Source organism: Neomonachus schauinslandi, chromosome 10 (assembly GCF_002201575.2).
Source record: "Neomonachus schauinslandi chromosome 10, ASM220157v2, whole genome shotgun sequence".
NCBI lineage: Eukaryota > Metazoa > Chordata > Mammalia > Carnivora > Phocidae > Neomonachus > Neomonachus schauinslandi.
In genome coordinates, this window is record NC_058412.1 from 83723728 (window position 1) to 83748960 (window position 25233).

The following is a 25233-nucleotide window of genomic DNA, read 5'->3' on the forward strand; positions in this document are numbered from 1 at the left end:
CTCAGTGTGGAGAGCAAAAATGCAACCTGAGTTTTAGATTTCTGCCCATCAGAATGGTTTTTCCTTTTCACTTTTATTAGAACATTGGAAAGTTTTCTTTGGAAACAGTACTGGCTCCAAGAAGTTAAATAAAAACTTTGTATGACTAAATCAGACCCTAGAAGATCACTGGAACTGTGTTCATGCGCAAAATACTAACGGAAGTAAGTAGTGAATGGAAACTAGGATCACCCAGTGCTTATTGAGGGGACGGTAACTGTGTCCATCTGCCAGGTCCGTGACTGTGGGGGCCCACCCTCCATCTCACTGTGAAATGACATGTGTCTTCTCACCCACTCAGAGAGCTGGACTTGACCAACAATAACATTGACAAGTTCATTGGTTAGGTTTGAGCTTGACTGCTTTCTGGAAGAAGTAGGGGAGATCCCAATTTTGGAATCCATTGTGGTTGTTCCCTGTCCAGAGCCCTTGGCTCTCTGACCTTCCTGTGTGGAATGCTGTGCAGGCCACAGTGTGGGCTGGCCACGGTCAGGAGCAGCCCAGGGCCACCATGGACTCCAGGCCAGACCCAAGCCCAGTGGGAGAAGCAGAATGCTTCGTACGCAAGGTGGGATGTTTCCACAGAAGGCTGCGCTCATGGGGAAGGAGTGGGGAGTACAACAGTTCTGAGGCCCCCTTCCCCAGATTTGTTTTATTTAGCAGGTTTAGGGACTTGCAGCTTATGATTTTACCCAGAGGTTTGGTTGTAGATTCTGTAGTGCTTACAGAGACTATGAGAGACTTTCCACGCCAAGATCAGAGTTGCTGGGGAGAGCCGTTGATCCCAGGAGCCTGAGATAAGAAGTCTTTCCTGTCAGTAGCCTGGGTCTGGTGGCCGCCTCTTTGTGGGGAAAGCTATGTACGGGCCATCATCAGATGACTACGTCTTATCATCCCAAACTCCATAGTGAGCACAGTTTTGTTAAACGTTGGCCCTATCTTCTTGGTGGTTGGATTCCAAGCCGCTTTGACTTGTGCTCGGAACAGAGGCCTCTGGACAAAGTCGTATATGTGCGGGCATGGGGTTGAGGACCTGACATCCATTCAGTTGTGCTTTTCACGGCTGTGTGTTAACATCTAGGCCTTGGTTTCTGGGCCAGGGACGTGGAGGGACCCAAGGAGTGCCAGGGCTGTGATTTGGAGTTCAGGGACAGTGCCATGTGGACAGTTTTGTACCACAGTCCCGGCCACCACACCCCACAGAATTCTGTGGGAAGGACCATTTATGGTATGTACAACACCGGAGGCCCCCCTCCAGCCCTAACTGGCAGGAAACACAAGAGCTCATCTCCCATTGGCCTCTCACCTCTAGGAGAGGGGACCAGGGGCTCCCCTGAGCTACAAGCTGCCCGTGCTGCCTGCCTGTTGTTGGCCGGGTGGGCTGGGCATAGAAGGAGCTGGTCACTTGAAAGGTGCTTGGCGACCAGAGGATACGGGTGTGCCACGGCCTCTGCCTCACAGTTTTCTTTCTAGAAGCAAGCTTACGGGCCTCAGGGAACTCTGAGTCAGTGCCTGCTGGCTGCACGAGGGAGCCACCAACCTGGAGGGGCTGATGGGCTCCGGCATCTCCTGCTGCAAGCTCACCGGGGCTTCAGACATGCCGACTCAGGGGAGAATCGCTGGTGCAAACATCTTCATCAGAACTCTTCCCAAACCTACTTCCCCGTCCCGGAGGCTCTTTTAAAAAAACACAGACCCCAGGCCCAGGTCCCAGCTCTGGGGATTCGATTGTGGGAAGCATGGACTTTTTTGCTTTATTTCAAAGCTTCTCAAGTCTTTCTGATCAGCCAGTTTGGAAACTGCTAATGTGGGCCTTGGATTTTATTTTAGCCCTGGGGAGATAAAGGGCTAGTTTGGGATTGAGAGCATAGGTAAGGCAAGAAAAGAGGGGTAAAGAGGATGTCACAGTACAGTGTTCCTGTTTCCTAGACAAGCTTGACTTGCATTTGTGCCAGCTCCCCATCCCCTCTGTGCTCTGGACCACTCTGGAATGTGCATTTTCCTCACAGAGCCATTAGGTGCTCAGACTTGAATCTAGACCGTCCTGGAGTGAGCTGCGCCTGCACGTCTGTATGTTTTTGCATCCATCCTCCTGCAAGAGACCTTCTACTTTGAAGTCCTCCATTTGAGAATGTTCATGTATTCACACTGTAGATAATCTGCGAGACTTAAAGAAGAACTCCATTCCACAACTGATTACAGTGTTTATTGGCAATTCTGATTTTTGATCCTTACTGTGAGCTACCCCTCAAGGGAGACTGGTCTTCTATATGGAAGTCTTGGAGAATATAATAAAGAAACAGGAAGCAGCACAGGGCTCCTTGGTGTGTTAGAACATACCAGAAATAGGAGTGCTGCTAATACTTTGTCTCCATGCCTTATGTTCTCTACTTTGGAGATTTCAGCATGAGGGATGATGGGTTCCTGCAAAATGGGGCTCAGGGTCAGTGGAGAAATCACACAGCAGAGTCTGTATTATTTTGTGTGAAAGGGAAATAATTTATTTTCTTCTAGGGACTTTTTACAGAGCCCTGACTTTTGCCCAGTGGAGCCAATACCTGGGTTACCTGTGGAACATAGGAAAGGTGTGAAATAGTTACAGCTTTGTAAAAGGCAACGTAGCCAAAGTCGGTTCTGGTGTCAATGGTGTCATACCTACATACATACCTACATACATGTGTTTGGCTCCAGACCCACACCCTCTAGCCTCAGGATCCAGGTCCCTTAGGTCTAAGTATCCTGGTGACCAGAACTGGAGCTCCTAGTGCTGCAGGATCCTGACGGATCGGCTGGTGAACCAGATGATTGCTTTGTGTCCTTTGTGACTCTAGAGCTGTGAAAATGTTCTGTGTCCTTTGGGGGCTGATCCGTGAGGCCCCAGTTCCATCCCCTCAGGTATTTTGCTTGCAGTGTGAATGCTGTTTTTGGGGAAGCTCGTCATTTTGATGGTCTCAGGAGTGGAAAACTCGAAGAGACTGATGTAGAGAATACCTGATCACTTGGGTTATTTCCCTGAAAAAATATAACTAAATAAACCAGGAATGTCTTATTCCCAAATTAGAGCTGGATTCCACATGGATTACCTAGTATAGGGTTCTGAACTCTTGTCTAGTGGTGGGACCCCTGGGTTTGGCCCATTCCTGACTTATGCCTACAGTACCCCTCCATTTTAGCACAAAATACCGGCCACGTAAGTGTCCTATCCTCTGAGGAGCTTCTGTCTCTCCCGTCATATTCTGGAACACTTTAGAGACAGTTGATACGTAATGTGTTTATGTTGACAATAAAAGGATGGAAAAATATATACCATGCAAACGTTAATCATTATCAAAAGAGAAGCAGGAATGGGTATATTAATATCAAAGTACACTTCAGAGGATGGAAAATTCCCAGGTACAAAGGGTCCTGTCCAGGAGAGCACATTACATTTAGTTGTCATGTGTCCTAAGACTGTGACAGTTCCTCAGACTTTCCTGTTTTTGGTGACCTGGACAGTTTTGAGCACTTGTCAGGTGTCCCTCAGTTGGGATTTAGCTGATCCTCATTTTTTGGAGACCATAGGCGCAAAGCGCTGTTTTTCATCACCGAATATCCAGGGTATGTATTGTCCATCTGCCTTACCAACGTGACCTTGGCCTTGACCAGCTGGCTCCAGAGTTCCTCCTTATGCCCTTCTCGTGCTGTCCTCCTTGGAAGGAGGTCTGAGTGCAGCCCACACTTAAGTGAGTGGAGTTAAGCTACCCCTCCTTGACAGAGAGAAGCTACATAATTTATTTGGAATTCTTCTGGGGACATTTGTCTTTTCTCCCTCATTTATTTACCCAACTGCCCATTCTCTTGTTCTCTTGCTTTTTTATTCTTTTTTTTTTTAAGTAACCTCTATGCCGAATGTGGGACTCGAACTCATGACCCCAAGATCAAGAGTTGCATGCTCTGCCAGTTGCGCCCGCCAGGCGTCCCTATTCCCTTGCTTTTTAAAGCTCATTTCACTACATCCATATGTAAGCCTGAACAGTATTGTTCAGTTGGCTGGTCGCAGGCCTTTCCAAAAATGGTACCATGTAGGATGTCCTTTGATTTTTTTTTTTCCCTACTCAGTATGGTGTCTGGGAGTCCTCCAAGTGGGTTGGGGAGGCTTGCTTCCGTGTCACTGCTGTGCAGAACGGCGTTGTGTGCCCGCACACCCCCTTCCCCCCCTTGCTCGGGTTCTTTGTCTCTCTTCGCTGTCACAGTGGCGCTGCTGTGAGCATTGCTGGGCAGGTCCCCTGATGCACACATGCTGGTTTCTCTCTCACCTGTGACTCGGAGGGAGGATGTGTACGGCAGGCCATGTCGAGCTTCCTGGAAGAGTCCCAAGTCGTCTTTCATAGCGGTCATTCCGTTTTCGTTTCTCCAGCCTTCCTAACACCTGTCTCAATCAATCTGTCTCATTTTTATCCATCTGGAGCCAAAAGGCGTCGTACTTACTATGCTCTCAAATCGTGAACAGGGCAGAGCTTTTGGGGTGTGTAGTCACCATTTATGCTGCCCTTCTGTGCCAGGACCGTGTCCTTGGCCTGCTTTTCAATTGAGCTGTTGGTCTTTTTCTTCTGGAATTGAAGGGTTTTTATGTCTTCTAAATGCCAGCCCTTTGTCATTATGTACGGTGCTTACAACAGTTTCTTTTCAAGGTTATTTCATCAGATTTTAATCTGTGGAAATCGAGAATTCCTACTTGAGAATCCAGACATTCTTTTAACGAGAATAGAGTCTTTTATTACGCCAGCAAAGGATACCACTAGTTACAAACTTTAATGCTTTCACGTAAAAGGGAATCTTATATTCTTCTAGCTCTGCTGAAAGGACCACATCCACTTGGTAGTGTTTCAGTGTTCAACTGCGTGTTTCAAAATTGGGGGTCAAAAGGATAAATACAAAGCTTTCCAGTGCTGGAATTTTATCAACAGTACTTAGAGTATCTTCGCCAGGTGTGTCCTCTGGTCTCGGACTGTGCATTTTCAGACGTGTTGTGGGCTTGCCTAAACTGGCATCTTTCTTTTTTTTTTTTAAAGATTTTATTTATTTATTTGACAGAGAGAGAGACATTGAGAGAGGGAACACAAGCAGGGGGAGTGGGAGAGGGAGAAGCAGGCTTCCCGCCAAGCAGGGAGCCTGAGGCGGGGCTCCATCCCAGGAGCCTGGGATCATGACCCGAGCCGAAGGCAGACGCTTAATGACTGAGCCACCCAGGCGCCCCTAAACTGGCATCTTTCATTATCTTTTGCTGCGCTAATCAGTTGCTAGAAAGAGTTGGAAGATTCACTCTTCATTATTGATCTGCATTTCATGAATATTTATGTCTATTCCATGTACTTTTATCCTTTTGCTCAAAGTAGCTGAATAGTGTAACATTTAAAATTTTAATTGGAATTCTTCTATGGCTTCCATCATGAGTCAAGAGCTCTTATTATGTAGAATAACAATGGCTATCTCAAGGAGTGAGAATGTCTCAGATGAAGCATCTTAAATGTGACTCAGACTGCAAACCAGGACTTCAGTATAGGACACAGCAGCCTTTCAGTATCTCATACCCACGAGGGGATTCTTCTGGTGGAGGCCGTCCACAGCTACTGATAAAGAGCATCCATGGGCCGTTCATCCACTGACTCCTTCAGACGCTTGCTGGGGACACACATCAGCTCAGGCCTGCCTAAGCGCTCTGTTTACAAGGACACAAAGTCCTTGTCCTCAACAAATTATATTCAGTGGGAGAAAACAGACAATTAATCAATAAAGACATGCATGAAGTACTCCTGGGAAGTGCCAGGGAAATAAGAAAACAGCATGAGGGGGTGGAGGGAATGCAGCAGCTGTGTTAGATAAGGTGGGGCAGGCGGGGCTTGGCAGAGTTGGATTGAATCAGGGATGGGATAGGGGAGAGGGAGAGCAGGGCGAGGGAGGGCACGTTTGGACAGAGAGGCTGCAGATATCTGGGTAACGGCATTGCGGGCAAGAGCTCGCCTGGTGGTTCTGAGGAGCAGCAGAGTGTGAGGGGCAGGAGGATACGAGCATGGAGGAAAAGGGCCCAAGATCAAGTTGTTTGAGGCCTTTGTAAAGGCTCTGGATTCTGTTATGACATGATGGGAAGCTGCAGTAAGGTTTGGACAAAGGAGTGACACAAATCACTGTCGTTAGGGCAGCAGTGGCGTTGCAGGGAGGGGTGGGCCCAGAGAGACCAGTTAGGAGAAAGGCACAGGCAAGAGAGTCTGCTGGCTTGGAGCAGGGCAGTAGAGGGGGTGAGGAGTGGTTGGATTGGAGACATTTTTCAAAGGTGAGCCTGCAGGGGTCAGCTGAGTGGGGTGGGTCGTGCATGAGAAGAGGCTGTAGGATGGCTCTAAGAGCTTTGGCTTGATGAGCAACTGGATGAATGGTTGTCTTTTATGTCATTTACTCAGAAGGGAACACTGTGGGAGACACCGGAGGGTTTTGTTGTTGTTGACTTGATTATTTTTTTTTGTTTCTGGTGGGGAGAATGAAGAGTTGTCTTCGGGCGTGTGCAGTTTGAGGACCGCATTAGACATTCAGGTGGATGTAGGCACTTGGGTGGAAGAGTCTGGCATTGAGGGGCAAGAGCAGGGGTGAAGACTTACTTTTGGAAGTGCCTGCATCAAGATGGCGCTCAGAGCCAGGAGGATGGACGGAATCATCCAGGAGGCAAGCAGATGGAGTAGGAGCACCCAGACAGCCTGGCTACTGCTGCATCTCTGTGTCCGAAACAAAGTAGGAGCCAGCAGGGAGACTGAGAGGGGGCAGTCAGGGATGCGCTCAAGAAAGGGCTGATGGACAGTGTCAGCTGTCAGCGTGCAGGTAAGATGATCCAGAAGGGAGGAGAGTACTCATGACACAGTGCAGGGGGGACTACTGAGTAGAGGTGCAGGTTCCTCCAGGGGCAGAGGGGTGGCGTCCAGTGCACAGAGGAGGACGGACCTCTGGAAGCTGCCCAGATGCTTCCCCCAGGAACAAAAGGGACAAGTGGTGCGTTCACAGGCACAGGTGGGCATTTCCTTCTGACTGCTTCTGTTTCTCTCAATGAAGTATGAGGCAAGGTCATTCGTCACCTGAGACTGCAGAAGGGGCGGCGGATGTTTGTGGAGGGAGAAGGAAGATCTGAAACAGACCCCTTACAGACCAAGGGAGGGAATTCACATAGGACCTGGAGCGAGCTGCTGGGCAGCACCCAGGGCTTGGTTGGGCCAGTGATCAGAAGTATGAAGTGGGACTGGTCAGCAGGTTGTGAGCACCTCTGTAGCACCTTCAGCTGCCGTGGGGCAGGGGTAGGGTAGGTGCAGCCAGAGTTTTCTAAATGCCCCCTTGGGACCTGTCAAGAGCCCTGATTTATAGCAACTGGGATCTCTTGAGGTGCTCTTGACATCTGTTACCAAGTTTTGGCTCACCTAAGTCAAGGGTAAAAATAATTACACTTGCAGTAGCATGAAGTACGTACGGCAGACTGTAGCTGGGATCAGGGAAGCCTGCTTAGTGAGGATGGGGGATGGGACCCAGCCAAGGCTGTAGGGGAAGTAGGCGGTGGGAGAAGGGGATGGGGATAGTCAGCAGGGCAGACACAGTGACAGGTATGTTAGGAATCAGGGAGAGGCATTGTTAACCGCACTGCTTAGCAGGAGGGAAGGCTAGTCAAAACTAGACAGCAGCAGTCCCACAGAATGGCTTCTTTACTTTCTTCAACAGTTCTGTGACCCACGAGCTGGGCTAGAGTCAGTAAAATGCGCACGAAGTGGGATGTAGGTACTGCTGGTTACTATAAAGTCAGACATACTGATTCTGGGACTGGGGCAGGAGATGTACAGGAGGAGCCTGGAGTATCTCGTGATGCCGGAACATAAGGATGTACTCAAAACACACACACACACACATTCACAAACTCACAATGATGGTGGAATATCAAAGGAACACAGGAGCCAACTGAAAGAGTTCCCAACAGCCAAAGTTAGAACAGTTTGAGCCACTAAATAAATAAGCAATTCAGGATTGTGCCCAAAGCATAAAATATCTGTATGAGTCTACACGGATAAAAATAAATGAATGGATTTTAAACCAGGGGAAGAGAGACCAGTCTCCTGTGTGGAATACACCACCTCTTTGACGGGAGATGGAGCGGAAGCCCCGCCCGAGGGTGGACTTTGCTTAGAGGTGTCCTTCCCAACAGCCCAATGTGGAGAAGAGACAGAATGACTCAGAAGTGGGAAGACCTGACAGACACACCGCAGCCAGGTCAACATCACCAGTGATGAGTCATGTGGGTAGTATCTCCCCTTGATTCCATGTGATGGAAACGGCACTTTGCCTCTGTGCTTTTCCTCCCCAAACCACTAACACCGCTCCCATGAGGAGAAACACACCAGACACATCCCAGCCGAGGGACATTCTACAGAAGACAAGTATCCCTCAGAACTTGGACAGGTCATCAAGACGAGCCAAGTCTGAGAAACTGTCACAGCCAAGAGGAGCCTGAGGAGACATGAGGACTGAATGTAATGTGGTCTTCTGGGCAGGATTGTGGATTTTAAAAAAGAATATTAGGTAAAAGCTAAGGGCATCCAAATGAAATATGGACTCTGGTTAATAATGTATCAATGTTGGTTTATTAATTGTCCCAATGTACCATTCTAACGTAGTCTGTTAATAGTAGGGAAAACTGAAACCATTCTAAAAAATAAAATTTATTTCAAAAAATCAGGCATGGATGTTAGAAATTCTTATTTCCTCCTTCTGTTTTCTTAAATGTTAGGAAAGACATCCTTTTTTTTTTTTTTTTCAAGATTTTATGTATTAGCACACGCAAGTGAGAGAGAGAGAGAAGGTGCAGCGGGGAGGGGCAGAGGCAGAGGGAGAAGCAGACTCCCCACTGAGCAGAGAGCCCGATGCGGGGCTCGATCCCAGGACCCCAAGATCATGACCTGAGCCGAAGGCAGACTCTTAACCAACTGAGCCACCCAGGTGCCCCAAGGCATCCTTAAAAGAGTTGCACGTTTGGAATAAACATCAGTATCTTTACAAAAGCATTTGTAGTTGTATATGTGTAGTGAGTAAAAAACCAGAGTAGCCAGGATCCCTCCCCATGTCCTGGGTATCTGACCTGGGCCAGGCTCTGTCCTCAGCATGATGGGTGAAGCTCCCCATCCCCTGGCCTAGGTACGGAAGGGCTTTCTGTAATTTTTCTTCCCCCATTAAATAGGAAAATTGAAAACATAGAATACTTGGGACTGTGGGCATAAACCTTGCATATCTGAAGAACTAAAATGATTTTGGCAGCTTAATTATATTTGAACGTTGAGACCTTGATATTATAGTGTTTTTAAAATCCCTGTGCTGCTTGTTTCACTCGTGTGTGTTTCAGAATTAGGCAGAGGATTGTGAATAATAAGGTGGTCAGAAAGAAGGTCAGGTATTGATTAACGTAGCTGAATTCATTAGGAAACCAAGGAAGCTCATGACATTTACATTTTGATATGTTTATGAAATAGATATTGAAGTTATAACAGTTACTTTTGTGGGGAAAAAATAGCAAGGCCTAATAAACCCCTAAAAATGGTGATCGATGACTATGTGTCTACTTTGGGAGCAGTGGGTATGCGTTGTCTGAAAATACTTCACACTCCCTTGGCGTGGTAACGGAGGGTCAGATTTTGCCAAAGCCATCAATGTCCATTTTCTTAGATGAGTATTTTTCTTTTTTTTGTTATCAGCTTTATTGATGTATAATTGGCAAATAAAATTATAAGATATTTAAAGTGTGCATCGTGGTGATTTACCGTATACATTGTGAAAGGCTTCTCTCCACCTAGATGTTAATTTAAAAATCCATCACATCATGTATTTATTTCTTGTTTTGGTGAGAACATTTAAGTTCTCTTTTAGCAAATTTCAGTTATCCAATACACTGTTATCAACTGTAGTCACTGTGTTTTACAGGATATGTCAGACCTTATTCATCTTACAGTTAAAAAGCTTTCATCCTTTTTTCCAGCCTCTCTCCATTTCTCCCGCTTTCCCATCCACTGGCAACCACTTCCCTGCTCTGCCTCTATGAGTCTGCTTTTTTTGGGGGGGTATTTTTCCATTGCTCTCCTTTGTCTCATGACCCCGTTACTGTGATGTCTTCCAGGTCAGTGCAAGGCGGTGTTTGTTGGATCCAAGTCCAGTGCAGGTGTTTGGAATTCCATGGGTTTTACAATTAATACTGTATAATGAAATTGGCTTATTACATTGACCGTCAGTCTCCAAAATGATGGTACTCAGGCCTTAACGTTCATAACCTGCTTCTCAGCGTGATGAATGTCTAAGAGGCTCATGCAGAAACTGAGAACAGTTAGCAAAGGTTAGCAAAATGGATACTCTCGGGGCCTGAGTGGTAAATTATGTCTAAAAATAGTGTAAAAAATAGCACTTCCCAGATTCTACTAAAGCAACAGAACTCCCAATTCTATTTCTTCTGGAAAATTTCCGAGGCACTAATGAGTCGTATTGACTTTTAGTCTGGTCTTTGGAATTCTGGTTGTATCCAGGCATTTCACATAGTAAAATTAGCTGCTTGGTGATGAACTCCTGCCAACTCACATTTTAAGGTATTTTTCTTAATATGGTTCAATTTGGGGAGCGTCTGATCCTGGTAGTAAGGATAAATTAATAGTGTTCACTTAGGGGCGCCTGGGTGGCTCAGTCGTTAAGCATCTGCCTTCGGCTCAGGTCATGATCCCAGGGTCCTGGTATCGAGCCCCACATCGGGCTCCCTGCTCCGCGGGAAGCCTGCTTCTCTCTCTCCCTCTGCTGTTCCCCCTGCTGTGCGCGCTCTCTCTCTCTGTCAAATGAATAAATAAAATCTTAAAAAAAAAAAATTAATACTGTTCACTTAAAAAGAAAAAAAAAAGGATGGGGAGGGGGTACAGCAGAAAACCCGAGATGAATTATAAAGTATAAAACTTTCCTTTTCTGGAGAATTGCCATCCACTAACAAATCCTCTTCAGGATCCAGTAAAAGAAGGTTCACTTAAGAAATTATGTGTACCTCACACCCTCTAGGATGGCTTCTGTCAACAAAACAAAATAACACACATCGGTGAGGATGTGGAGAAATTGGGACCTTTGTGCACTGCTGGTGGGGATGGAAAATGGTGCTGGCTTTATGGAAAAGAGGATGGAGGCCCCTCAAAAAAACTAAAATAGAATTACCATATGATCCAATCCACTTTGGGGTACATACCCCAAAGAATTAATTAATTTCTTGGAGAAATATTTGCCCATTCACGTTCACAGCAGTGTGATTCATAATAATCAAGAGGTGGAAGTGGTTGATACATACAATGGAATATTTTTCAGACTTAAAAAGGAAGGAAATTCTGACACTTGCTACAATGTAGATGAACCTTGAGGACTTTATGCTGAGTGAAATAAGCCAGGCACAAAAGGGACAAACATTGTATGATTCTACTTACACGAGTAGTCATATCCATAGAGACAGAAAGTAGAATGGTGGTTGCTTGGGGCGGGTGGGGAAACTAGTGTATAATGGGTGCCTGGTTTCAATTTTAGAAGACGAGAAAGTTCTGGAGATGGAGGTTGTGCAACAGTGTAAATGTACTTAATGCCACTGAGCTGTACCCTTAAAATTAGTTAAAATGGTAAATTTTATGTTAAGTGTATTTTACCACAATTTTTAAAAAGAAGTCATGTGGCAGATTGTGTGCTTGAGCTTCTGCTAATACTTACTGTAATCAGTCTTTAAAAAGTGTTCAGTGCTGCTCTGGGTCATGAGGACAAGCCCTGTGGGCAGGGAGAAATGCTGGTGTGCCCCAGAGCCTACAGCCCCAGGAATAGCAGCCCGGGAGCAGGAGCCCTGGGGCCTGCAGTGGGAAGGGAGCTTGCTTGCAGAGCTCCGGGGGTGGGAAAGGGGCCAGGAGCACCAGGGGGGAGCAGCAGAAGAGGAGGAGAAGAAAAAGCCAGTGACCCCCTGTCTTGGGTATTGTTTCACTGGCTGGTGCTCTGGAATAAACCTCAACAAAGACTTTAAATTTATGTTTTGAGGGGCGCCTGGGTGGCTCGGTTGGTTGGGGTCTGCCTTTGGCTCAGGTCATGATCCCAGAGTCTCGGGATCAAGCCCCACATCCAGCTCAGCGGGGAGTCTGCTTCTCCCTCTGCCCCTCCCCCTTCTCATGCGCTCGCTGTCTCTCTTTCTCTCTCTCAAATAAAATCTTTAAAAAAAAATTATGTTTTGGAAATAACTTGGCTACACCAACTTTCTATAAAATGTATTGTGATAAGTACTGTGGACACATGAAAATTCTCTCTAGGCTGAATGCAAGCTCTTATCATTCGTATTAGTCACCTTGGGAGCCGGGGTGTACCCAAGACCCATTGGGACCTCTTGGTAAAACTCCAAAATAGGATTGATGGCGCTATGGCATCTCAATTTTATGACACTACCCTAGAGCATTGGGTCTTACTGTTATTTTAAATTCTCTCACTCTTTTTAAATGACACTATCATAATCTAGGGTAATGTATTTTTGAATCCCTGTAAAGGCTACACTGAAGTCTAGCAAGTCTTGTGATTTGGCATCACATGATGTAGGGGGAGCAAGAATGTCTACCATGTATCCAGCATGGACCAGGTAGAGGGTACTTCCTGTGGATTGTGTCATTTCGTCCTCACAGAAGCCCCAACCCCGTCGACAAACACAGCCATGGAGGTCAGAGAAGTTAGGCAACTTCCTCCAACATCACCTGCCTGGTTGGTGCTAAGACTGCATTTCAAACCCTGGCCTTCTCCAGCTGGAGAGGAATAATCACAAAGGAAAACCTTTGCAAATTCAGAGACTTTACAGGCCACAGGCTCTATGATCCAGTAAAATTAGCAACAAATGATAAAAAAGACCTTATCCAAAATAACCCACCTGGCTCTTAGTGCATTGGAAGCCTCAGCCCTGTCCCGTTCCGCCATGCTTAGCAGGAGCAGCTGCAGGGAGGTGGCCATCTGCTCAGGGTGACAGTAGTACCAATGGACCTGCTCCTGCACCAGGGGAGGAACTGAGCTCTTCAACTTTGTGTTTGGGAACCGGGAAACTTCCCTCGCATCTGGTTTGGTCTGCCTTTACCCCTCCTCCAGTGGGAAATTAAAAAGCCAACAGGGCCTTCCCGGATCGCACGTGGAAGACTGGGAGCTCCTGTCTCTTTCTCCCTTAGGATTTTCACTTACCAATTTATCAAAAAGAAATTGAAATTTGGTTCTTATGTATCAGTATCTACCTTGCCCTTGGCATTTCTTTCTTTAGCCATGCTGCAAAATTCTGCTGCCAGCAAACACTCCCAGGCCGTGGAGGATAATGGATATAAAGCTTAGGCTTCAAATCCCCGCCCAGGCCCTTCACAGCCTTGTGGATTTGGATAGGTTATTTAATTATGCCCTGGGATGATCATTCATTGAATATACCTGTAGATAACTTCTTTTTCAGAAGGTTGCTGTAAACATTTGATGAGCTAGTGCATACACAGCAGTGTCGTGCGGGGACAAGGTGGATGGCGTTGCTCACGTACGACCGTGCACCCCTCCACCACTCCGTTGGCAGCTTGTATTGGCACTTCTCCCCTTCTGTGGAATAAAGGTGCAGTGAGCCTCACGCTATTACTTATTTTCTCTTTTACATGTAGTGTATTTGTGTGCCTTAGGGAAGTAGAAGGACCTTGACTCTTGTCATGGCTTAATTAACTTACTGAGAGTTGGAACAGCCACTGGATTCCATATTGTGTCCTACTTAAAATGGAAGTGTATTAGCTGTAATTAGTGATCCTGCTTGTAAAAAGCCACCAACTGGCCTTTCTGTTCCCCCACAGGATACCACAGGTTCCTGCCAACTCCTGTCAAATTAGTTGGCATCTGGCGAGTCTTTTATCTACAACACAACTTGAAACTTTAATAAGGAAGTTATAAGGTATCTCAGTTGCTTCTGGGACTCTTTCTTTGAGTAGATCTCCTTAATGCAAATGTACTATTTTTAAAGATAGACACCAAGGGACAAAGACATTGTAATTCAGGAGGGAAAACATAGAAGGTGTTCCCTTTTTGGACCGACCTTAGCATAATTACTCACTGTGTGGGTTTGCTGTTGGCTGCTGTGGTGAGTCTCGCCACACACTCGGTGGCTTAATGCAGCCTAGGCTTATCCTCTTCACGTTTCTGGAGGTCAGAAATCCAATCCCTGGGCTCACAGGGCTAAAATCAGGGTTTTGGCAGGGCTGTGTTCCTTCTGGAGGCTTTGAGGGAGAATCTGCTCCTTGCCTTTTCCAGCGTCTAGAGCTGCCTTCTTACCTTGGCTCCCAGTGCCTTCCTGTGTCTTCAAATGAAGCAGTGCAGCGTCTCCAACTTTCTGACTTCCGCCTCCTGCTGATAAGGACTTTAGTGATTGCCTTGGGCCCACCGAGGCCATCCAGAATAATCTGCCCTTCTCAAAATGAGCTGATGAGCACCCTTAATTACCCTCTGCTATGTAATCTAACACATTCACAGGTTTGTAGATACTAGGTTCGCGATACCTTTGGGGGGGCTCTCATTCTTTCTTACCTCATCTGCTAAAAGCCTGTATTTGAGTGAATTTCCATAATAATTGGTTGACTGCATTGAAGACATGAAATATTAAAAAGGAAAAAATCCTTTAGACCCATAGTGAACTAGATTATATTATTTGACTAATTCAGACTGTATGTTAAAAATCAAGGTAGGGAGGGCAATAATTTTTTTCACGTAGTCTTAATTTCTTTTCCTACATGATTACTCTCTACATTTGTTTGCCCATAGACATATATTTTGATAGGTCTATATTCCACGTGTGAACATACATATTTTTCTGAAATTCCAAGTTAATTTTCTAGGGGTAAAAAGCTACACCGTTTTGCTCTGTCTACTTATCTACCTATGTGTTTTGACTTAAGTTCAAGAAATTCTATTCTGTCCATGTAAGGTTTATATTGCAAAGTGGGATTGTCAGTCTTTTAAAGCTCTGTGACTCTGGTCTTTTCTGCAGTGGGCTAAATTGGTTTGTTGGTAGAAGGGTAAATGAGGCAGATTGTGTGTGTGTGTGTGTGTGTATTTCTTTAATTTCTTTTTTTTAAGATTTATTTTTATTTAGAGAGAGAGTGTAGGGTGGAGGGGCGGCGGGAGAAGGAGAGAGAGAATCTCAAGCGCACTCTGTGCTGAGGGTCTGAGATCATGACCTGAGCCGAAACCAAGAGGCGGACACTCGGTTGCCTGAGCCATGTCCCAGGAGGCAGATGTATATTACCCTTGAATTATCAGTCTCTCCTATGCTTGAGCGTCCCATCACAGCAGACGGCTAAAGCCCAAACAGCCGCTGTCACACCGTGGGACCTCCCAGACAGTAAATAGGCAGACAGGCCATCTCAGGTGGCACTGGTCAGGAAGTAAAGCAGTAAACTGTCCACTAAATGACCTCGGGACAGGAGAGGCCCCAACAGTGATACTGCCTTAGATGGGGAGGTCAGGGGTCGTATCTCTGTGGAGGTGCTCCTTGTGCCTCAGGCTTGACTCACAAGGGAGCAGACACCCGGGTCCGCCTTGGAAGAATGCTGCATAGGAAGTGCTCAGGGAATCCTGACTGACTGAAGGAAGGAGGCACTAGAACATAGCCCCACCTTACCTTTGTAAAGTATGCTGCAGTGTACAGAGGGTTTTAATTATGACTGTAATTCTCATTCTTTTTTCTTTTTTTTTTTTTTGCAGCATAACTGACATACAATGTTATGTTAGTTTCTGGGGTCCAACATAGTGATTCGACAATTCTGTACATGACTCAGTGCTCACCACGATAAGTGTAGTCACCATCTCTCACTATAAAACAGTATTAGAATATTATCGACTATATTCCTATGCTGTACTTATCCGTGACTTGTTTATTTTATAACTGAAAGTTTGTACCACTTAATCCCTTTGATCGATTTTGTCCCTTCTCCTACTGACTTCCCTTCTGGCAACCACCAGTTGTATTCAAGAGTCTGTGTTTGTTTGTTTGTTTTGTTTTCTAGATTTTATAGATTCCACATACGCATGAAATCATATGGTTTTCTTTTTCCCTGCCTTATTTCACTTAGCATAATACCCTCTAGGCCCATCCATGTTGTCACAGATGGCAAGATCTCATTCTTTTTTATGGCTGAGAAATATTCTATTGTATATAAATATATCTTCTGTACCCTGTGGCTCCTATTCTTTTTTTTTTTTAAAGATTTTATTTATTTATTTGACAGAGACACAGCGAGAGAGGGAACACAAGCAGAGGGAGTGGGAGAAGGGGAAGCAGGCTTCCTGCTGAGCAGGGAGCCTGATGCAGGGCTCGATCCCAGGACCCTGGGATCATGACCTGAGCCGAAGGCGGACACCCAACAACTTAGCCACCCAGGTGCCCCTCCTGTTCTTGAGTCTTTTCTGTGCTGGACAGTGTGCTTAGGGCTTTTTTCACAAGCTCCCAAGTGAGGTGCTCTTATTATCCTATGTTGTACGAAAGGCAGCTGGGCTAACATGGCAGAGCGGGACTCCAACCCATGTCTGTATGACACCAGACCTCACCCTTTTAAACACTACATTATCCTGCTTCTCCTGAGCATTAAGACTATTCTTGTGAGGCCGGGCAAGTACTGTTATTCCCATTTTACAGAATAAGCTGAACTCTTCGGTGGACCTAAACGTGGTTTAGCTAAGCTTAGAATCCCAGCCCCTTGACTCATGTCTTCTCTTTGTCATTAGGACCGAGTGGCTCAGGTTGGTCCCGGAGACCTCTCTGGAAACACCTATGATCATTTTGGGGTGTTGGAGGAACCCGGGCTGTTATGAGTAGTATGTAACCCCACCATAACCCAGCAAGATGCAGTTAACAGGATTGTTTTTAGAAAGAAAATAGGGGGCGCCTGGGTGGCTCAGTTGGTTGAGCGACTGCCTTCGGCTCAGGTCATGATCCTGGAGTCCCGGGATCAAGTCCCGCATCGGGCTCCCTGCTCGGCGGGGAGTCTGCTTCTCCCTCTGACCCTCTTCCCTCTCGTGCTCTCTGTCTCTCATTCTCTCTGTCTCAAATAAATAAATAAAATCTTTAAAAATAAAAAATTTAAAAAAGAAAGAAAATAGGGTCCTAGAATAGGATCGATGTTATTTTAGCAATTAGGGAAAACTTTTGAGCCAATAAAGTTTTTATAGCTATTCTAGACCTTTTTTTTTTTTTTTAATCTTCTCCCACCTAAATCTTGAAAAAGCAGCTTTGTTTGCTAGGTTCCTTGAGGATTTCTTTTATCCAATATGACATGAGGTTCTTGCTAAGCTCTATTCTAGAGTGGCCACAGGACATCTAAGATAGGATCTGTCTGTATAATATCAAATATGTGGCTCTTCTTTCTGTTGGTTAGACCTACATGATGACTTAATTAGCTGTAGTTAACAAAGGCAAAAATGAGATTCCTGAACTGCCTCTGCTGGAGTGATAAATGTGCATAATTCTTGGGACCTCTGTGATTCTTAGACTAAATCAGAATACTGTCTCACTTAATATTCAGCAGTTAGAGTATACTTTTTCAGACTTTCTTCTGTTAAGGCTTTTTGCTATTAGAAAATTAAATCTGATTTTATTATGGAATAATCTTGATTCAGCTGCATCTCTTTCTATTCCAATATATCCTACATGCTGAGGCAACTGACTCTTCACTGAAACTAACATGGCCTCCTCTTGGGCCCCTGAGCCAAAGGGGTGGAATCTGAACTCTTGGCCAACCTGCAGTTCCCTCCAGACGGGCCTCCAGGTGGCTTTTCCAACCTGTGTTGGCAAAGAAAAGAAAGATGAAACTTCTGCTGGGATACAGGGTGATATGCGGGGTGGGGGAAGGGTACTGAACTTCACATTGAAATGGCTTAAAAAAAAAGAAACGAAAACAAAAACAAAACCAGAGGATATCCAAAGGAGCTCTCTTGCACTGTTGGTGGGAATGTAAGCCGGTGCAGCCACTGTGGAAAACAGTATGGATGTTCTTCAAAAAGTTAAAATTAGAACTACCATATGATTCAGCAATCACACTACTGGGTATTGAGCCAAAGAATACAGGAACACTAATACAGAGGGGTACATGCACCCCTAGGCTATTTACATTATTTACAATAGCCAACTTATGGCAGCAGCCCAAGTGTCCCCTCGACTGATGAATGGGTAAGGAAGATGTGGTATATACATACAATGGAATATTACTCAGCCATAAAGAGTGAACTCTTGCCATTTGCAATAACATGGCTGGATCTAGAGAGTATAATGCTAAGTGAAATAAGTCAGTCAGAGAAAGACAAATACCACATGATTTCACAAAACAAGCAAAGGGGAATAAAGAGAGAGAGAGGCAAACCAAGAAACAGACTCTTAACAGAGAACAAACTGATGGTTCCCAAAGGGGAGGTGGGTGGGAAGATGGGGGAGATAGGTGATGGGGATTAAGGAGTGCAGTTGTCATGAGCACTGGGTGTTGTATGGAAGTGTTGAATCACTGTATCATACACCTGAAACTAATATTACAGTGTCTGTTAACTGGAATTAAAAACTTAAAAAAAAAAAATCCAGAGATACATTTTCTGTTTACTTTTTATTTTAAATGACTTTCTGGAGTCATTTATTCTTAATTCTTTTGCTTAGTAATGTGTTCTACCCTCTGGTTCTTGCTCATACCTTTCTGGCCTGGAGAGCCCCCCCTCTGCCTCCACTGCCGCCCCCCTCCCCAATCCTTCCCATCTTCTAAGACTGAAATCAGCCTCCTTTCCCTTTTCCCCACATCCCGGTTTCCTGCCATATACCTGGTTCAGCATCACCTCTTTCCATCGCCCCTGCTTTTACTCCCTTCTCGTCTTCTTTCCATTGGGACTGCTGTTGATTGGCTAACATTCAGAAGCACTGGAGTAAGGTGTTTATTGATTGGTGGACTCTATTACCATTGGGGTGAGGCGGTTGTTGATTGGTGGACTCCATTGGGGTGAGATGGTTGTTGATTGGCTAGCTCTTTGAAGCACTGGGGCAAAGCACCTATTGATTGGCTGACTTCCCTGGAGTGAGGCAGTTATTGATTGGCTGGCCTCGTGAAGTTTTATATTGACGGGAAGTTGTCATAAATCAATTAGAATAGGTTTGACACCCATTGCTATCATTTTCTAGGTGCGAGGGAACTTTTAATTTTCACCTAGATTTCCTGGGTTGGAATAAGCCCATCAAAATGCAGATCACGCATTAGACCCTCACCCAGCCACCTACCCCAGAAGGGGGCACATGAGCACAGATTTGGGAGTCCACAGACCTGGGCTCAGATCCCGATTCTGTGATTCAGCACGTCACTTAATCTCTGTGATCCTCAGTCTCCTAAAAGATAACACCTCCCTGAAAGGTGGGTGTTCTGGAGATTAAACGAGTTGACCTGCGTCAGGTACCCATCACACACTCAAAATTCTCGTGATCATACACAGGTCTAACAACCCAAGGAAAGCATCCTGCAGTGGCATTTTGTGACTCAGTTCCCTCTTACTTGGTGTTTCCCTTCTAAGGCCTGTCAGAAAGATGAACTGTAAAAACCTGATGCTCAGACCTCACTCCTCAAGATTCTGATCTAATTGGTCTGTGGTAGAGCCCAGACACCATATGTGTTTAAGCTCCCAGTGATGTCAGTATATACTGAAGCATACCCTGCCTGGCTAGCTCCTTCCTTAACTGCTGTTCATGCAGTTAAATCACGCAGGAAAGTAATAAATTGCTCTGATTGGCCTTATGTGATGGGCTGGTCTTGTTAAAAACTCTCTTGGGGCGCCTGTGTGGCTCAGTTGTTAAGCGTCTGCCTTCGGCTCAGGTCATGATCCCAGGATCCTGGGATCGAGCCCCGCATCGGGCTCCCGGCTCAGCCAGGAGCCTGCTTCTCCCTCTCCCACTCCCCCTGCTTGTGTTCCCTCTCTCGCTGTCTCTCTCTCTTTCTGTGTCAAATAAATAAGAATTAAAAATAAATAAATAAATAAAATAAAAACTCTCTTGAAAATTGTGTAATTAAGAAACTAACCTGGTATTCAAATGGGATATTCTCTGAGCCCCAATCCTATTACTGATCTCATTATTATTAAAAAAAAAAAAAAGAAGAAAGAAAGAAAAACTGCCTTTATGACTTCAAAAAGTTTAACCCTGACAGAAAGGTCAGGAGACAGAGAGATACATAGTATGGACTGGAGATTTCCCAAAAGTATGTAACAAAATGGTCTACAGTTTGGAAATAAGCATTGTGTAAACTCTGTCCTCTTGGATGTCACATACATTATGCATAAGGATTATTAAATATTTCCTCCTTCCTGAAAGGTTTGTTATCTCTAAATTTGGAAGTTAATTCAAGAAACAGGAGAACATGTATTATTTATAAGTCTCTTTAGCATCTAGTAGAAAGTGTCATGTTATTTAAAAATGGTATTCGTGCTTCCATGGAGTCAGTGCACACTGGTTCCCTCTATCATCCTAAAGTCATCCCTAGAAGGTAATGAGAAATTGTCTCTGTCAGAGGGGAGGAGGGTTTTAGTCAAGAGTCTTTCCATTATCCCTTCCTTCCAAGTTTTAAGGAAGCCTAGTCAGTTGAAGGACTGAATATTGAATTTTTCTGCTGGAAAAAATACTGGGCCATCTTGTACCTAAAAAATAGGGAGCTGCTGACATAGTTGATAACTATATTCATTTTAGTCATTCAGTTATGCCTTTGCTATATATTACTTCCAGAACTGACTTAACTAGATGTATAATATACTATATTTATTTCTTGTTTTAATAAACTTTGTATTTTGGGATGATCTTATATATGGTTCACTCTTGGTGTTGCATATTTTATGGGTCTCGACAAATGTATAATGACGTATATCCACTATTAAAGTATCATACAGAGCAGTTTCACAGCTTTAAAAATCTTACGCTCCACCTGTTCGTCCCACCCTCCTCCATCACCTCTGGCAAACACTGATCTTCTTACTGTCTACATTGCTTTGCTTTTTCCAGAATGTCATAGAGTTGGCATTGTTAAAGAGAAAAATATCCATGACATTTTTTATTTTATTTATTTATTTTTTATTTTTTAAAGATTTTATTTATTTATTTATTTGACAGAGAGAGAGAGACACAGCAAAAGAGGGAACACAAGCAGGGGGAGTGGGAGAGGGAGAAGCAGGCTTCCCGCTAAGCAGGGAGCCCCAGCGGGACTCGACCCCAGGAACCTGGGATCATGACCTGAGCCGAAGGCAGACGCTTAACGACTGAGCCACCCAGGTGCACCACGACACTTTTTAAAGAGGGGTAAGGCAGACTTTACTGAGAGGCATTACTACAAGGGAGTTGCATTTGGGCTCAATTCTAAATACAAGAAGGAAAAATAGGAGTTCATTATCAGGGAGTAAGGTAGGCCATAGATGAATGGATGGTTACTGAGAGGAAACATCAGGGGTAAAGGAGGGATTCTGACTAAACTGACCTGACAGGATTCTTCCTGAAGGCAGGCCAGGCAATGAGGCATCCCCTGGGTGAGAGTGGAGGATTCTGGCTCAACCAGCTTAGCAGGATTCATGGTAAAATTGGGACATGAAGAGATAGATGTTGAGGCTTAGTCTGGGAAGAGGATTCAGAGGAGCCTGACTAAAGTTTCATCAAGGAGAGGGTCTTCGTGAGAATGAGACAGTGGGTGGCGTTTACAGAGTTGCTTCTTTACTTAGCAATGCCTTTTCATGGCTTGATAACTCATTTCTTTTTATCACTGAGTAATATTCCATTACCTGGATGTACCACAGTTTATTCATTCACCTCCTGAAGGAAATCTTGATCACTTCCAAATTTTGCCAATTATGAGTGAAGCTGCTATAAACACCCTTGTGCAGGTTTCAAGAGTAATTTTATTTTGTTAAAGATTTTATTTATTTATTTGAGAGAGAGAGAAAGAGAGCATGAGTGGGGGAGGGGCAAAGGCAGAGTGGGGGAGGGGCAAAGGCAGAGGGAGAAGCAGGCTCCCCACTGAGCAGAGAGCCCAGTGTGGGGCTCAATCCAAGGACCCTGGGATCATGACTTGAGCCAAAGGCAGACGCTTAACCAACTGAGCCACCAAGGTGCCCCTCAAGAGTAATTTTACATGTATAGAAAAATTGCAAAGGTAGTACAGAGCATTCCCCATATACCTTTTCCTCTGTTTACCATCTAGTGTTAACCTCTCCCACAGCCATGGTACATTTGTCAAAACTAAGGGATGAACATTGGTGTGTGTTACTGTTAACTAGATCTTACTCAGATTTCACCATTGTTTCCACTAATTTCCTTTTTCTGTTTCAGGAGCCCACCCAGGATACCACATTTATTTTAGTTTTAATTTATAAGGGCAGTTTGGGTGTGTGTGTACATTAAATGCATTCATAAAATTCAGTATATCTTGAGACAGTGGATGTAAACATAGCAGCTACAAGGAGCTGCCATTACTTAATCAAGTGAACACATTTAATTATGACATTGTTACTTAGAATTTTTGGAAAGTTTGTTTTCGGTTTTGGCACAGCAGGCAGATTTCCCAGTATACAAAATGAGGATTTGTTTTATTAGGTTGCCGTTTCTAAACAAAATACTGAAGCTTGTTGAAAGAAGGTCATCTTAAGGTTATTTCAAGACCCAGGAGGAAACTGGTTGCCAAGTTTTAATAAAAGCTGTCAATGCGTAATTTTTCAAGTTGATACGCAGGATGAAGTGTTTGGTTGGTTCTCTAATGAGCATCTCCAAATGTTTTGCTGGCAGAAGGACTCCATGAAAGATGACAGAGGAAGTTATTGTGATAGCAAAGTGGGACTACACTGCCCAGCAGGACCAGGAGCTGGACATCAAGAAAAACGAGCGCCTATGGCTGCTGGACGACTCTAAGACATGGTGGCGGGTGAGGAACGCGGCCAACCGGACGGGCTACGTGCCCTCCAACTATGTGGAGAGGAAGAACAGCCTGAAGAAGGGTTCCCTTGTGAAGAACCTGAAGGACACACTAGGTGAGTGTGCCCACTCGGTAGGACCCGGATTAGAGCTGAACTACTTCCTGTGAGGGAAGGCAAGGAAGCCTTGCATTTTTTGAGGAGAGAGCGTTCATCTTTTTAGTTCATGTGTGTGTTTTTAAAAAGGTCTGTTTTAAAGTTGACATCTTTCTAGTTGTCTTTTTTTTAAATCTCTGAAAATGAAGCGATCACGGTGGAGAAATACCATGTTTGTCTTTTCCTGGAGATACTAGAGTCTGGAGTCTTATGGAAGTTGACACTTCTGCGTGTTGGGGACCCCTGCATGTGTCTCTGTCTCCTGACATCAGTATTCTGGAGGTTCCTGACGTGCAATTACCACCTCCAGAAATGTCAGCCGCTCTGCCCATGTCACCCCATCAGGTCTTCTGTGTCTCACACAACCCTGTCCATGTGGCCTTCATGCATACAGTGGGAAGGAGCAAAGAGCACTTTGAACTGGGTGGATTTTTTTCCCCCTCTCCTAGATTTATGATGCCCATACCGCAGTCCTGGCCAGTGTTAGCTCAGGTGGCAGTGGGCGTGCACCAGTGTGGTGCCAGAGGCTGGCATCGGTCACTCGGGTGCGGAGTGTTGAGAGCTCAACCCAGCCGGTTCATCATCTGGTTTTCTTCCCACGTGCCCTGTATCCCAACGTGACCCAGGCCACCTTGAATCACCTAAAGTTAATGGTGTCCGCTCTTGTCTTAGTGTGCATATCCAATGTACTTACAGTAGTGACTGCTTCAGATGATGTGGGGAAGTAACGGTGAGGGCCTCGCCAAAGAACGATGAGCCAAGCTGCCATTTGCAAAAGTTGGTGTTGCCTCCTTATGAGTCTAATGTGGGTCATACCTGAGACTGCTGGTTATCATTTAAGAGTTTGCTATGAAGTAAGTCAAATTATCACCCGTGTTACATTTACTTGACTTTTCCCTTTCTATTTTTAACAGGAGGATTTGTTTCATGTGGGGTGGGAAGGGAGCAAGTGGGAAAACTGGAAAGAAAATTATACACCGAATGTAGTGGGTGTTGCGAAGTAGTCATTTTAAATTTCATGCAATCTTGGAGAGTTTACTAAGTCTCTCTTCAGATCCACTTAAAGACTTCATTTATTGGGTAGTGTTTTTGTATTAGGGCTTAGGTTATTTCTGTGATGTGGAAAGAGAAATGAGACACAGGCCTGAGTATGAATCACACCAGTTATGACAGATTCTGAGGCTGATGTAGAAATTTCATTTTGCATGAGCAGTCTGATTCTTTTTTCCACTAACCTGATACCCCTGTAATTTTTTTTTCCCAAGTCACTTTGAAAGAAACATTGTTGTCCTTTACCTATAACTCTTAATTAACTTTGGCAGAAATGCAGTTAGCATGAACAGATAAATACCTGAGCTTAATTTTATTTATTTTTTCCAATTTCAGCCTCTCGCCCACCAAAGTACCTTCTTTGGGACCTGCTGAACATCCTTGACTTGCTTTGTTTTCTTTCTTATCCATTTTTTAATATTGGGAAATTGAATGAAATGATTGGAAGGGAAATAAGACAAAGCAAGCACTCCAAACTATCTAGAAATGCCCTGGAATACCTTGTCATTTTTTTTTTGTTGTTCCTTTACTTGGTAGAAGAGAAAAGACAAAGCCTCAAATGGAAACCATTAACCAGATGTCTCACTCTGTGTCTACTTTTTCTCGAGTTGTGATCTGCTTGGTGTGCTGGGGAACTGTGGGCCTCTCGTCACAGAGGAGCCTCACTCCACCAGCTGCTCCTGGTGCTGGGTTCTGGGTGCTGGGGGTACTGTGGCTCTGAGCATAGAGGAACTTCATTCCACTAGCTCCTCCCGGTGCTGGGTGCTGGGTGCTGGGGGTACTGTGGCTCTCAGCATAGAGGAACCTCACTCCACTAGCTCCTCCTGGTGCTGGGTGCTGGGTGCTGGGGGTACTGTGGCTCTCAGCATAGGGGAACCTCACTCCACCAGCTGCTCCTGGTGCTGGGTGCTGGGGGTACTGTGGCTCTCAGCATAGAGGAACCTCACTCCACCAGCCCCTCCCAGTGCTGGGTGCTGGGTGGTGGGTGCTGGGGGTACTGTG

General features: G+C 45.0%; 1 protein-coding gene across 6 annotated transcripts in view; it reads left to right on the plus strand.

Annotated features, from left to right (window-relative positions):
* Positions 1–25233, plus strand: part of NCK2 (NCK adaptor protein 2) — a 147729-nt gene that overhangs the window by 84293 nt on the left and 38203 nt on the right. For 5 of the 6 annotated variants that reach the window (XM_021680320.2, XM_021680322.2, XM_021680323.2 and 2 more), the window contains one exon: positions 22901–23142. In XM_021680320.2, the coding sequence (XP_021535995.1) occupies positions 22917–23142 (226 nt within the window). In that variant the 5' untranslated portion in view covers positions 22901–22916. The remainder of the gene's footprint in view (positions 1–22900; positions 23143–25233) is intronic. The other variant, XM_021680326.2, reaches the window with a different exon arrangement.